The 16,396-nt window shown below is 41.9% G+C and overlaps 1 protein-coding gene across 1 annotated transcript in view; it reads right to left on the reverse strand.

The window, feature by feature from the left end:
• Nucleotides 1-4,753: 4,753 nt before the first annotated feature.
• The window catches only part of Ccdc171 (coiled-coil domain containing 171), a 350,758-nt gene continuing 339,115 nt past the window's right edge, over nt 4,754-16,396 (reverse strand). Inside the window, 1 exon segment of the mRNA XM_038333866.1 lies at nt 4,754-5,028. Within this exon segment, the coding sequence (XP_038189794.1) occupies nt 4,807-5,028 (222 nt within the window). The 3' untranslated portion in view covers nt 4,754-4,806.

Raw genomic sequence — 16,396 nt, forward strand, 5'->3', positions numbered from 1 at the left:
ATCTTCCCAAGGACACTGTAATGCACTGTCACAAACTCGTGGGTTGGAAACATATTTCTTCTCTTACAATTCTGGAACTTCTGAGAGAATCCTTGTCCTTGTACTTTTCAATTTCTGAACTCTGGATTCCTCCAACCTGGCTCTTCTCTCTGTCTCCAAAGCAGCTCCATCTGTCTCTGCCTCCGTCATCATGTGACCCCCTCGGGGCTCTCCACAGCCGAGCCCGCCTCAGCCTCTCTCTCGTAAAAGGCACTTTGTACTGTGCCTGGGTCCCATCTGGAAAATGCAGAGCAATGCCTACACTCTTTGACCATGTGAAGTAATATTCACATGTTCTAGAGATTAAAATGGCTATCATTGGGGCCAATATTCAGTTGACCAGAAAAATATCTAATGGGTATACCCTAGTAATTATACAGTAAATTCTATCTTGATCAGCCATATTCAATGAATAGAATAGTTTTCTCAAGATGCTTACCCATCGTTATCATCTACAAAGATCTGTTGCTAACAGTATGCAGTCTACCAGGCCAAGCTAGACACACTGGGCAACACAGTAAGGGTGTGAGTTCCTTTCAAAAATAGGTACAAGCCTCACCGATCTTCCAGTTCCTAGCTGTATATGCAATATCGATTGATTAGTATGCATACAGGTTGTTGCAGCTAATCAACAGGCAAGAGACCTTGCCCAAAACTGGGATGGGGAGACAGCTCAGCTGCTGAAGGGCTTATCATGAGAGCATGAAGACCTGTGTTTGGTTCCTTAACACCCAAGTAAGAAATTGGACATGGTGGCACATGCTTGGACTCCTACAGCTGGGGAGTGGGGACAGGGAGGACTCCTGGGATTTTCTGGGCAACCAACCCTGCCTCATGACCATGCCTCGGGTCCTACTGAGAGACCCTTCTGAGGAATAAAACTGAGGTTATGGCTCTTGAGGGATGACACTTCAGGTTGACCTCTAGCCTGCACACCCACTTGCGTGCACTACACCAGCAACGTCCTAAGGGCGGGGAGGGGTGTCAGTGCCCATCTATGGGACAATCATATGCAGTCATAGCCACATTGTAATGGGAGGTGGGATATAGTGCTCATCTGTGGTATAAACAATGCAGTCACACCCACGCTGTAACGGGCAGGAGGGGTGTTAGTGTTCATCCATGGGATGACTGGAATCATTGAGCTTCTTTTCTGGTGTGGTCAGAGAGCCAAACATCCCAGAAAGACAAAAGACCAAGCCACTGAGGAAACGAAAGTAACCTCGTCCCTTTGGTATGGGGAGGGCCATAAGGCTAGTGGTCAACTTGGCTATTTTATAGGCCCCTAGTTCTCCACGTTCCCCTACTGGACCTGTCTGGATAACCAGCAGCTCATGAAGCCTGTCTGCTATTTCCTTCTAAATGTATACACATACACATGCACACACGCACACACACGCACGCGTGTGCGCACACACATTTGCACTCTAGATTTCAAACAATAACATACTTTTAAAAAAATACTACTAACTGTACAAGAAAATTTAAAAATTTTATCTTTAAAAAGCATCCAATATTGCTGGAAGGCAGGCCTGACAAAGTGGAAATGCTGTGGGCTTTGGAATTGAGTCCCAGGCATATTTACTTCCTGTTACACCTGTTACTAGGTAGCAAAATGCCATCATTTTACATGTTCTGTTGTGCATGAATAAGACGTGATACAAATCTCAGCTGTTTGTTTTGATAGCACTACGGTTTTTTTTATATGGCTGAAACAGTGGCTGAATAAAAATTACCTTTCAACTGCTATGTTTGGAAACTTGTCTATAAAACCTGTGCCGTGAAATAGGATCAACCCACCACTGTCTAGAATGGATTCAGACCTGGAAATAAAGTAGCATTAAAAATCCAAGGGTTCTGGGCGGTGGTGGCACATGCCTTTAATCCCAGCACTCAGCAGGCAGAGGCAGGCAGATCTCTGTGAGTAGGTGGGCAGATCTCTGTGAGTTCAAGGCCAGCCTGGTCTACAACAACTAGTTCCAGGACTGGCCCCAAAACTACAGAGAAACCCTGTTTTGAAAGACCAAAAACTCAAAACCAAAAAAAAATTAAAAAATAAAAAAAAAACCCTGCTGACAAACCCTCATTAAGTCCAGGTGGTCTGGGTGTCCGAACAATAGCTTTTAGCATCCCCCCGGATAATGATGAGCCATGCAGGTGCTTTCCTAGATCACAGGAAGTTAGACAGAAAATCCACATCCTGAAATGTAAAGCAAAACTCCCCTCCCTACAAAAGTATTTGAAGTCACTCTCCTGAGAGGCGTCAAGTCCATGCATCACGCTTAAAGAGCTGGAGACGTTGAAGAGCAACTGTCCTTGCCGTGGAGATACAGATCTCAAACATGCAGCAATTGGTCACTGAGGTGCTCAGAGCAGCCTAGAGTTCCTCAGATCTCCATAGGACATGTCATTAGCTCTCCTCCTCCTGCTGCGCCTGACTTCTGGGAGGAAAGCATATGGTATAAATATTACTGCACTTGCCCATGAATACTAATGCCCGCTCAGGAGGCCCATCCTTTGGCTCCTATGGCCGTTACCATCCAGTTGCTTATAAATGTGGCCTGCTTCAGTTTGATTTAATAATCCTTTTTTTTTAGTTTATAGCTCAGAATTCTCGGTGCAGAATCTGTCTGTAAGAGCACACACAGCTACATGATTTTATTTTTTGAGTTTTCCCACTAATACCGTGAGATTAAAGTAAGCAGAGAGACGTCTGTGCAGGGCGTATTTTACAAACGCAGCTCACTCCTCTGCACTGCGAGGATCTGAAAGTAGACGACACACACAGAGGCACGTGGTTGCCTGGGGTGGCAGTGCCCTCCTCGCGAGGGGACTGAGCGTTCAGTGATAACATGTAAACCGCAAGCCTGTATGAAAACACCCGTGCAGAACACCCTCATCACTGCAGGCACGGCAGAAGGGAGTACCTTGAAATGTGAGAAGTCAGTCTATAATCTTCTTGAGGACAACAGCACATCCTTTATCGGTATATTTCACCCAGGTAAATTTATTCAGAGCACAAGGAGAGTTCCAAAAAATTAAAAAAATAAATTAAATAAAAAGAATTAAGAGCAATTTGGTTAAAAATAGAATTTTACTCCTCATAAAAAGCTTTCCAGACATTTATACAAAGCTGATTATCCTGGCCCAGCACTTTAAGAAATAGCATGACACAGTACGACAGCAAGGGTGCTGTCTCACCTCAGACAGCATACATCACTGGGGCGATCTGGATGGCACGAGAAACAGTATACAGGTTTTATTTCCCAAGGCCACATGTAACAAAACACAATATGAGTTTCACAATACAAACTGCTATTTTTTAATGTATCCATAATGAAAAAATTCTATAATGAAAGATAATATCAAATATAGATTTTATATTAAAATTCTTTGTCAAAAACTACAGCCACATTAGAAGTTAATGTCACTGGGGAGTTAAATGATGAATATAAAAACAAACGCACATTACAAGTATTCTTTTGTTCTTCGCTTACCATGATGCAAACTGCAAGGAGTTAACCTTTAAGGGTTAAAGAGTTTAATCAATGTCAATGCCTGATCTTCTGACGGCGATAAAGAACAGTCTGTCTAGTGATACCCAACAGAACATCACTTTGTCAAGCCACAAAGCGCCCAAAAGCTTGTCAAGTAAGTTACCAGAAACCTCTTTGTGGTTAGAACTCAGCTCCTTCCTGCTTGACCTATTATTTGATATTTGACCACTTGGTTGCAAGACACTTGCTCTTTCTAGCTGAAATGTCACTGGGGCATCTTGTCAGCTCCCCGACATCTCGGCCTGACATACAATTTTACTTTTGTGTGCTACAAGGCAGAAAATGCAGGGCAATGGCCTTGTTTTAAATTCTGTCAGCATCAAAGATGGTCGTCACTCTAGGGTCTTACCAACAACAAAAACAAAAAAAGGAGTCTATTCTGAAGGTCAAAATGGCCATTACCTTGAAGTTTTTCAGCTTATACTAAATATATCACCTGCTACAGTGGCGTGGGAACTGTCCTTAGAAAGTGCCTAGGCAGACCACGGAAACCTTCCCAGCAGAGCCGCTCTTCCTTCCCTTCAAACACAGACTTGATAAAAGGACAAGGTTTTCAATGCCTACAGGGACCAGATTCGGCAGTTAACTTAACTTGTTCAAATGGGCAAGTGGTATCATGTAGCTTTACAAGGAGCAAGCTGACCTTCTCACATTGACCAGGAGTGACATTAGTGTGCAGGAGGAGAAGCGCTCACATCATTTCTGTTTTGCACAACCTGCTTAAAGTTTGCAACTAAATGCTTGTCTTCAGCCGAGCTGACAAGAGAGAAGAGGGGCTCAGTGAACCATGGCAGCGCTGCCATGAAATGACAGGAATCATTGGCATACATTTCAAATAGCTCTCTCAATCCTATTAAAGTACTGCAGTCTTGCTTTAAAATAGACAAGTATGAAACAACTTTGATAGATAGAGACTAAAATGGCTTATTGATTTTTTTAAGTCTCAGGGAAATTACCCAAAATGTGTCATTCTTTAACATTTAAAAATATGTTACATAAAAATGAGCAACTGTGATAATAAATAAAACTTAGGGAGGAAAAGTGGGTTATTTCATTATTTGAGGAGACAGAGATTCCTGCGCACATCAAGATACCACACAGTTTTTTAGAGCCCACCCTTGCTTGTATTAAAACAACTGAAAAGGAACTCCTCCTTCAAAACAATTTTAATTGGACCATTAACTCTTCCTCCATTTTTTATTTCATAAAGTCATAATCCAATCTGAGATGGTCTTTTGGCATTAGCAGGAGTCACCGCAGAGGATGACTGAGAAGATGCTAGAGAATGGGGCGCTGTAGTTATGAATGTCTCCTTTAAAAAGTTGTAAGTTGTATCAAGTTCCGCTTGCAGTGGAAGAAAGTCCCCAACTGTGTCCCCAGGGAGGGCAGCTCTTGGAGGGATGGAGAGGTTGGAATGGTCTCGGGATCCTGTCTGTGGGAAGAAAGAAGCACAATGAATTGTAAGATCTTCAGTAGAATCGACAAAGACAAACGAGGAAGCAGACAATGCTGGAGGTGTGACGCAGACGGAGCTTGCCACTAAGTAATCTACGTGAAACTACATAAAGGACCCAACTGTAACTGAATCAACTCACCCCATTGCAGCAAGCTTTCTTGTTGGACTATCTTTAGATCACCAGCCCCCAAATAACACACAGACTTGTTAATCGTGAAAGTTGGCCCTTAGTTTAGGTTTGTCCCAAACTAGCACTTATAACTCAGATTAATCTGTTTCTATTAATAAACGCTGTGCCACATGGCTTGGTTACTTCTGCTCTGTATCTTATGTCTGACTTCTTCAGAGTCTCACCGGCACCTCCCACCTCTCTCCTTCCTAGAGACCTCTCTGTTCCCGAAAGTCCCACCTAACCTTTCTACTTAGCTATTGGCCATTCTGCTCTTGATTACACCAATCACAGCAGTCTATCTTCACCCAGTGTACAAATAGCCCACAACATCCTATGTCACAGGTGATGCAGGAAATGGAGGAACAGCAGAACTTTGTTTAAGTTTTATAGCAAGAAGGCAATGCAACCAGGCATTTTCCAGTTCAGCTTCAATTCTCTGGTCGTACACAGAGCCAAACCCTAGTAGAGTTTGTTCCATTAGTTTATAATGTGCGACATGGACTGCTTAGGAAATGATCCCTGGTGTTCATTTCTAAATTACTTTTAATGATTTAATTCACAGGTTTAACACAAAGAAAAATAACTGGATCCCAGTGATTTCTAGAAAACAATGCACTATGAATAGAGTCTAGTGAGGACTTATGCTATACCTTCATTAACAGTATAACAATACAATCTGTTTTGATGAAGACTGTTTTAACCATCTGGGAATCATTTATAACATAGATATTATACTGTGAATTCAATTTCTCATATATAAACATATAAAACATGGGTAGAATCCAAAATCAAACTTTAAAACTGTTATATACCCATAAAATATTTGAAAACAAAATTAACATTTGATAAAGCTACAATTTAAGGCTTAAGAAACAAAATACCCGTAAATAGGAGTTAATAGTAATGTGACTGAAGCCTTAAACACGAAGCAGGTGCCATTTTAAAACATCTACACATATAAGAAAATAATGACCAATTTTTAATCAGAATTTTCCAGATTCTCAGCAAATGAATGCTGGTGAGGTAATAGGGTCAGTTATGAGTGCCCAGTAAAAACATTCCAGTTTACAGAGTTTTCAAAACACCCTTTTCTTGGATTAAGTTTTGATAATAAAATTACATAAGGTATGAAAGTCTGATTCACTATGTCATGTTATACAAAACTATTTCTGCATGTGGAGACAAGAAAGAAACCACTGCTGGCATTAGGAACATATTAGAAATTCTACTGTTGTATGTGTTGCCATTTTTGTAGATTTTTTTAAAGTACAACTGGAGAAAATCGATGTCTGCATCTAACACCTAGTTCAGCAATTTTCTTTGATCTCTGTTCTTTTGATTTCTTGATACTCCACTGCAAGCAGATAGCTGATGGAAATCATCTCTTTTTATGCTGGAAGTTTAAAAAAAAAGTGCCCACAGTGGCTACTCAGCTATCTCCATGAAGCATGGGGTTTAGTGGGTCCCATGGAAGGAAAAGAACTCCCAAAAGCATGCACCAGTCCTGGACAGCAGGGCTAAGGCTCACTCAGAGCTGTTGTTCTGGGCCTGGGTACCTCAGGCTAAAACCTGAGCAGAGGCAGAGGGGGTACCGGGGGCAGAGGGGGCACTGCAGGCAGAGGGGGCACGGCGGGCAGAGGGGGCACGGTGGGCAGAGGGGGCACGGCGGGCAGAGGGGGCACCGCGGGCAGCCTCATCCTCCCAGGCTTTCTGTTACCACATCCAGAACTTCGGCAGGCTGTGTAAGGTGGTGGCCTCACTACCCAACTGGGCTTGCAGCTGTAAGTGCTACATGCCACCTCCTAAGTTTTCCTCTGCAGACCTAGGCATTGGCAGAATGCTGAAGGAGCCGAGGACAGTGGGGCAGGACTCTCCTCCTTGCTTTTTTTAGCTTCCTTATGACAAGGGTTTTCAGTGCGATTGGGCGAAGCTTTAAGTTTTGTTTTTAAGTCTTTTAGAATTTTGCAATGTTGGAAAGTTACAGTAATGTGTACTGCTGCGACGTACACAGTGAGACTGCGATGTGAACGAAATGCAGAGTGATTATATCAGGTACTGAGTGCTCTGTTTCGAGAACATCTCCCTTTTATTGTTAGCCGAACTGTGAGCTCCAGTCACCAATGTATAAACCCATCACACTTCTGCTGCTCGTTCTAAGACTCGGAACCTTTTGGCCGTTCCCTCTCCAGTCCACCGCCCTCGATGGCAATCACCATTCTACTCTCTGCCCTGTGAATTCAGCACATTCTCAATGGTGTCCCCTTACACACAACGGAGAAATCAGGTGTCTGCCCCGGGCTAGGCCTCTTTCAGGCCTCTCAGTGCTGTCACACATGACAGGATTTCTTTACTAAGTCTAGGTGGTATTCCATTGTGCAGAAACTTCAAATTTGTCTACTCACTGACTGGCGGACACGGGGTGATTGCATACCCTGACTTGTAAAAAGCTTCTGCAATAAACACAGCATACAGACATCCCTGCAACATTGACTTCAAGCAGTGTGGGTAAACACACAGAAGCGGCACAGCCGGGCTGGGGGTCATATGATAACTATTTTAGGGGTTTTTTCTTCTTGTTGTTGTTTTTCTTTCCATTTTAGAATGAGTGTATGTCTTTATGCTTCAAGTTCTGGTCTAAGAAATCTATTTATGAAAGGAGAACAATCAGGAGCAGATCAAGGGATCTGATCCCCTCCTGGGCTTCTTCATGTTCTACTGTTTTGCCAGTAGCAGAGATGCACACAGTTTCCTGAAATATGCTGCACTTGAAGCCTCCCTTTTATTCCTGTGAGTCCTCCAGTCCAGTACCTGAGAGACCAGAAGGCTGCCCTTCAGGGAAGAGCTCCACCAAACGCAGCAGTCTGGAGACTGTGCAGGTCCAGGTATCTACACAAGGCTAGGCTTTGCCTGTTCCTGCCCTTCTCTTTATGTGTCTAATTTTGTGCGTGTGGAAAAACACCCTTTCATCTAATAGAGTGTTTTTACTAAATAACCCTGAAAAGCTGTGTGTAGTATTTCTGTACTATTTTAAATCAATCTCAACGTTTGTACATTTCTCCAGACTTTATGTTCTTAACACAGAAAATATTGAAAATGCCTTGGAGAAAAGGGGAGGGATGGAGGAAAGAAAAGAGGAAAAGGGGAAGGGAGGAGAGAAAGAAGACAGCAGTGAGAAAAAAGAGAGAATACAAATTTCGTTAAAGATTTTATTCCTCAAAGGCCTCTCACCAGCAGCCAGGCTTATATTCGTGTAAATAAAAACAAATAGCTGCTTCTGCTACTAGAATCACTTGCTATGCTGTTAGAAAATACGTTTTTCTCATGAAATGACATAAAATTTGATTTTAAGTACTTAGCTTCAAAGGAGCCAGCACAATATCTAGTGAAAGTTTGATCTGAAAACTTGATGTTTAAATAACAATTAAATATTAAGTATTTTTCTTGTTGCAAATAATATCAAAAGACCTATGGAAATGCTTTTTTAATGTAACAAAGAGGTAAGGATAGTAAAATAACTTTGTAAGTCTGAGAAGCCTGTGGCTGTTTAGACTTCTTCATAAACTGTTTAGATGTTCTGCTCGTCTCATATAACTCTAAATTTGGGCAATTTTTAAAGAAGAAATTGGTTCCCTGAAATAAGAGCTAGGTGTCGTGTGAATCATGGAAGTGCTTTTATTTCCTCAATGAGCTGTAAATGATTCTATTAGAGTTGTTACAGCTGATCAGGTAAATACACACTCACAATACAGAATGCACCTACTAAATTCCTCCATTTAAAAAATTTGTGAAATGCAGTAATTGAATACACCCAGTAGCCATTTTTTAAAATTATGATTTTCTAAGAATGTTTCCAAACAAGAGATAAAGCATTCATCTAATAATAAAATAATCACACAACAAGTTGTCTATAAATCAAAGCCAAGTATGAGCGGAGGCTTCTGAGCAGCTAGCGCAGGCCGCTGTCTCCAGCACAGCACCCATGGTCCAGGTGTGCTTTCTAGGGCTTATGGTTAAAGAGATGAGGGAAAGCATGATTTACTCACATGCAGATCGTGCTACGCACCCAGCATAGTGGAGGTTAGCAGGACTGCAGCACGCTGCCAGTTCAGCTACAACTGAAGTCAGCCATTTGAGGCATGTAAGTTAGCCTTCCAAAGTCTTGAATCCTTTGCCTATAAAATAAGGGTTGGACTCCTCAGCTCTGAAATACTGTGCGTCTGCCACGGCTCCATGTGTGCTGGTGTATGATAACATACCAGCATCTAACTTCTGTGTGATGCCAACTTTAAAACTCGGGATTTCTAGATATAATACTTGCGGTTTTAATACTAAGATTTTGAGAGGTAAGATAGACCATGATAGATCATCCTTCTTGAGATTGTATATCCTTATTAACTTTTTATTGATTCTTTGTGGATTTCACATCATGCATCCTGATTCCAATCACCTCCCCATCTTTTCGCTTCTACTCTCTGCCCTTGTGATCTGTCCCCTCAAAACAAAATTTAAAAGCAAAAGTAAAAACCAAACCAAACAACAACAAAAACACATTTAAAAAGAATCTCAGCATGGAAGCTGTAGTGTGGCCCAGTGAGTCATACAGTAGACCCTTTAGTCCGTGCATCTTCCCTTGTAAGTGTTCATTGCCATGAGCCATTGGTTCGAGACCACTGGCTTCTGCTACACTCTAGATACTGGGCCCTCACTGGAACTCCCCTTGGATTAGATATATATTCTTTCTTAACAATTTTTTTTTGATTCTTCGACAATTTCGTACAATGTATTTTGCTCATCTTCACTCCTGCTCTCCCTTAACTCCTACCAGGTCTACCCCACCTCCCTAGCCACCCCCTAACTTTCTGTCTACTCTTTTTCTTTAAATTTAATATTTCTGGGCATGGAGCATACCCATCCACTAAAGCATGGTCAAACCTTAAAGAAAACTGACTCTAGCCAGGCGGTGGCCGTGCACTCCTTTAATCCCATCACTTGGAGGCAGAGGCAGGTGGAGGCAGATCTCAAGGCCAGCCTGGCCCACAGAGTGAGTTTAGGACAGCCAGGGCTACACAGAGAAATCCTGTCTTGAAAAAAAAAGGAACGAAAGAAAAAGAAAAAAGAGAAAACCGACTTTCCCTCCCGCAGAAGCCATCACTGTCTCCAGCTCTTCTGAGCCCCTTGCCCACTCCACGCTGCCTGGCTTGATCTTGCGGCTTCTGTGGGTTCCTGAGGGCAATGGTCTTGTCATGTCCAGAAGACATGGTTTTCTCCTCCCTGACCTCTGACTCTAACGATCTTTCCACCCCCTTCTGAGCCATGGGAAAGAGGTGCCCATTTGTGACTGATTCTGAGGCAGAAGAAATGCACACTGTTCACAGCTTTTGTGTAAACTGAAAATTAAACTCAGTTTAATTCTGTAGTATACTTTTTGTTACTGTAATCTCCATGATGGCATTTCAAGCCCGCATGCTGCTGGCTGCTTTCACGTAGAATGCGACAGCAGTGTTTATATTGATGACAAAAGCAACCTCCGAAGAGGGAACGACAAGGAGACTCACCATTTCCACTCTGATTCCTAATGTGTCCTAGCACTAGACTCTCAGTACTTAGCATAACAAAATTTTCTTTCCCCCAGAAATATTTGCGCATCATGTTCCACCTCCCTGCTTCCCAGTTCCACGAGCGGAGTCACGGGAAACCACAGTTACACGACCAGAGCTGGAAATAAGGCAGGAAATTGTCTTCTCCTGTGGAATGTTCACCAACCTGAGACACAAACACGCGCATAGACATCCACCTTCAAGCACACACACATTTATACATGCACTCACACATCTGTTATTACACTAAAATACTTATTTCATGTAGCTACTAAGTCTAACTCCCGTATGCGATGCCAAACTTAGCCGAGTGTTTTATGCACCCTTCTCCCTCTAGGTTACTAACCCTTAGCACAGACCAGCTTGACTGGAGCTTACTGATGAAGGAACGGGGAGGAGGCCATGGAGCGTTAGAAAGAACTCTCTATGGTCAACAAACATCCTAAGGGCAGACATCCCTAGAGCTTTAGAAAGGTCAATCATAAAAATAAAGAGGAAATCGGAGACCTGGCAGAGACACCTACACACTTGTCACACAATTTTGTCCTCCAGCAGAACCCAGCTCCCAGGTCTATGTGACCGGTCTCAATTCACCCGCAACAGCTTTCCTGACATGGAAATTTGATGGATTAATGACGCTGTGTCTCTACACTTCCCCACAACCAGGACCTTTGCTGTGCAGTTTCTGAGCTTCTGCTCCCCTGTCCAGCCTCATCGACATTTCTCCTGGTGCTGTGCAATCCAGTTCGCGCCAGAATGTACTCCACAGAACACACGCAGCCCTGCTCCATCCATGTCTTCCTTACAGGTGACTTCTCTGACTTTCAAACTCTCTGGTCAGAGCTTCTTTCTCCGGTAAGGGCTTTCCAGAACCTGTCCCTACATTTTCCCAACTACACTGATGACAAACATCCAACCAGAATTCATATTTCCTTGTAAGCATTTATATTTATTTGTATATTTTCATTTTCCTATAGAACCATGAGCACACCATATGATGGAATAAACTATGATTTTGTATCTCTAGCATAGCCACTTAGCTAAGACTAAATAAGGCTCCTAATTGATGAACAACTAAGTGAACAAACCACCAATATTATTTCTCTATAGTTTGGGTCTCATGTTGATATTTGATTATTTTATGCATAACAGAGTACATCTCACATAGAAGTCCCAAAGCACAGCAGAAAGAAATGAGCTTTGAAGCTAAGCCTTCCTATTTCATTGTATTTAGTAAGTATGTGTGTGACCTTTGACAGATTATTTACCCTATTTGGGCCTTTATCTGTGAATCCTTGGGATTGCTACAAAGAGTCAATGAAATAAAATCCACAAAAGTACAATAATTTGTGTTTGACTCCTCTTTTCTGCTCTTAGTGATAGTAAATACCAAAGTTTTTTATTTTTATTTATTTATTTGGTTGGTTGGTTGTTTGTTTTTACCTGACAGGGTTTCTCTGTGAAACAGTCCTGGCTGAACTGGAACTCATTCTGTAGACCATGCTGACCTCGAACTTACAGAAAGATCCGCTTGTTTTTGCCTCCCAAGTGCTAGGATTAAAGGTGTGCGTCACCATGGCCTGGCTCCAAGTTTATTTTTATGGTTAACATCTATTAGTTTATATATCAGGTACCATGGTAGGCTCAGCTAAGTAGCCATTACATACATTCTCATGACTCAAAGAGAAAACTCCCATGAGTCCTCATATCTTACTGCTGAAGAAACTAGGGCTCAAGGGGTTAGAATTATGTTGCCACAAATTACTGCTTGCTGTAGCAGAGAGAGATGTGAATCCTGATCTGGTTCGATTGCTCATACATCAACCACTGTCCTCTCATGCCACCCAAAGCAGAGACTGTCTCAGGTTTACCTCACATCACAGCCATTTTATATGGTAAAGGTTCAGCAGTCTTGGTGACTGGACAACAGAAACACATTTATTGTGCTGGAGGTAGAAATGGATGCTTTATTTGGGGAAGCACGGTTGTAGCACAATCTAGGGTCTGAGTAGCCACCGCGGCACAGCATTGACATGGAGCGAAAGTCCAGCCTTTCACCAGGACTTTAGGTTGTTGTTAGGTCCCAGTGTGAAATTCGTAGCTGAAGCTGTGAATCACCCCAGAACAGTTAACTTAATTTTAAATTATTTTAAAGATGTCTTGTGCCTGACAAGATAACAGCTCCATTGTCTGCTCTTGGATGTTTGAATTTCCTGGTGGTAAGAGCTGGAGAAGGGAGGGAAGAACTTTCCTGGACAGCTTTGTTTTTTCTTCTCCCACTTCCCTTCTCACCTGACAGTGTTTGTTCCTGACTTCTCATTTCCTACACACCTGAGCGGAGAGCTCCAGGAATGGGCAGGAAAAAAAAAATCACCTTTTCCCTGTCAGAAACCTGTATTTCCAAACGACTCAGAGAGAATTCAAAATGTAAATATATTCATATGATCAAATATACAAAAAGAACAAGAGTTGAATAAACACAAGAATATAATGTAGGAAATCCTTGGGTGAACTGGTTTAGATGTCTGTAATACACATGGTAACCACAGGAGTGACTGTCCTAATTTATAAGACTTATGCAGTTAAAAGAAAAATCTAATTGGAAGATAAAGCAATGAAGTATATTTACTATAACAGCATTCAGCTGTAACAGAAAGCCCCAAATGCTTTCTTATGAAATACAGAACTTACTGCTCTTTAGCTGGACTGAAGGACACTAAACAGAATCCAGGCCATTTCTATCTTGGTGGTTTACAGCTCACTTCTTAAACTGAGAGAATTTCCGTAAGTTTCTAAAATGGCCCTAAACTTACTTCTGCCATGTATACATTCATACAGAATGGCATTCTCAGTACTGACCATTATAAAACCAAAATATCAGTCAACTCTGAAAAGTGTTACAGATGCTCTATGTCTTGAAACATGAAATATTTAGCCATTGTTTAATTCCTTATGTAAAAATAAATAATCATCTATTCTATTAGAATAAAAATTTATTTCAATGGATAGTAAAATGGTATGCATACCAAAGAGTCATTTTAGAAGTAATTTCTTTGATTTATAGCAGCAAATGTTTGCTTTGAATACTTAGTGTATACACCTATTTATCCAGGGTTGCAGAAGAGCTGCTTGTGGGAACAGTGGTCATGGTTAGGAAAAGTTTAAGAAGCCCTGCTCACCAGTACACTGTATGCTCCTTGCAAAAACTGCTGAAGAACTGGCTGTTGTATCTGCATTCTTGGAAAAAGAAAGGGAAGAAGCAAAGAGAGAGGAGCTGTCTCCCTCTGAGGATAGCTCTTAAAACTGAATGCAGTATGCATGTGTGTGTATAAGTGTGTGTGTGTGTGTGTGTGTGTGTGTGTGTGTGCGCGCACGCGCACATGTGCACATGAAGACCAGAGGTCAACCTCAGGTGCCACTCCTAGGATGCTATCTGCATCTTGTTTGAGACTGGGTCTCTTACTGGCATGGAGCTCACCAAGCAGGTTAGACTAGCTGACTGGGATCCACTTGTATCTGCCTTCCCTGAGCTGGGACAAGACATACACAATACCATGCTCATTTTTACATGGATCTAAGGATCAACTCAGGTTCTCATGTCTTAAAGGCAAGCACTTTACCAACTTGAACATGTCCCCAAACCCTTAAAACTAGCATTTTTAGTTACATCTCATTGGCTGGAGTTCAGGTCATATGGCTAATTTAGTTTATTTGGGGTGGGTGGTGTCTAGGTAATGTAGCTTATTTTCCCCTTGAACTTCACAGGTAATATTCAGAAACTCAATTACTAAGAAAGAAAAGCGCAGAGGAGGAAGGCCCGGTAGGCTCTGTCCCAGGCACAAGTAGCCTGTTTGGCTGGGGTAGGAGGAACACAATAGCCAGTGAATATATGAAAAGGTAAAGTTTCATTATGATCAAACAAATGCAACACAAATACGCCAAGGAGAAACATATTCCACCCACCAGATGGAAACCACTCAGACGACCACCCTGTATACACACCATTTCTGCCACAAGGCATTTCTTTTATGAGCACCTCATACAAATCACCAAAAAATAAAAATAAAAAAAATAAGTCAGTCACCATGGCCTGTAATCCCAGTACTTTGTAGGCGGAGACAGGAGGCTTGCAATCTTGAGATCAGGCTGAGCTACATAGAAAGATAGGGTCTCAAAATCAATTAAATCATTGATCAATTCATGTAAAACCTCCAAAAAGAAAACTAAAGTCTCCATCAGTAGATGTCCATTTAATTGATACATGGCATACTCAAATAATATAATATGTTTTAAATCTGAGGCAAATATTTAAATGCTTATATAGGAATATCTTCACGTGAAAAAAGTTCATGAGCCTTTGTATGTAGATTTACATACATACCTATGCACAGAAGCTGCTTGACTTACAGTGGATCACACCCCATACACACATCATACGGTGACCGTGCTTTTTAGCACATCTACCAAGCACAGTTCACAACAAAGCACACTGGTACAGCTGTTTACTTCTGTGCCTATATGGCTGATGGGAAATACAGCTCATTGCTGCCACTCGACATCACAGGAAAACATCCTAGGGCATGTGGCTATTCCAGGAAATCAAAATCCAAACAGAAGTACAATTTCTACTGATGAATGTTGGTGAGAAAAGATGGTGAAAAAACCCTAAGAACATCAGTGGTAACTCAGGTCTGTGTGCATTACGGGTATGTCTGTGCACGCGCGCGCATGCGCGCGCGCACACACACACGTGTGTGTGTGTGTATATATATATATATATATATATGCGTATATGTGTACATATATGGCATACAATAATATGTATATCGTGTTTTCATTTAAAAAACAAATATAAAAGTACATTTGTGCACGGACAGCTTTTTTTCTAGAAATGAAACATTAAAAAATTAACTATGGAATGTGGGTCATAAAAAAGCACTTAAAGGCAGGGCGGTGGTGGCGCACGCCTTTAATCCCAGCACTCAGGAGGCAGAGACAGGCGGATCTTTGTGAGTTCAAGGCCAGCCTGGTCTACAAGAGCTAGTTCCAGGGCAGGCTCCAGAGCTACAGAGAAACCCTGTCTCAAAAAAAAAAAGCACTTAATTTTTATATTTCTTCATGATTTCTTATGTTTAAAATTATTTGACTCATTAGCCAAGGTTGTGAACTGAGTTCACAAAATTGGAAATACAGGTGACCAACAAATAAATTGGAGGAAATAATATGTCCTTACCAGCAGTTAAGAATGGGAAATAAATGAGCTATTTCATGCTAATGAAAAGTGAACTTTAAAAGTGACGGTACTGAGTGTTAGAGAAAGCATGGTGAAGAGGAAGGCACAGTGATGGACCACGGGCACTATGACTGGGCAGCTGTCCTGAGCAGTGTGACTGAACAGCCCCATGATGATTAAGTTCCTTCTAGTAATGGAAGACAAAGTCCAGAAGCAATCCAATATTCAACCCCAGAGGCACAGCTGGGGCACCACCCTCACCTGGGAGGGCACAGTGCGGTACAGACCTACAGCTTTATACCTTCAGGTTACACGGGCAAATGCTTAGGGCTGAACAAGGGT

Source organism: Arvicola amphibius, chromosome 6, assembly GCF_903992535.2.
Source record: "Arvicola amphibius chromosome 6, mArvAmp1.2, whole genome shotgun sequence".
Lineage (NCBI taxonomy): Eukaryota > Metazoa > Chordata > Mammalia > Rodentia > Cricetidae > Arvicola > Arvicola amphibius.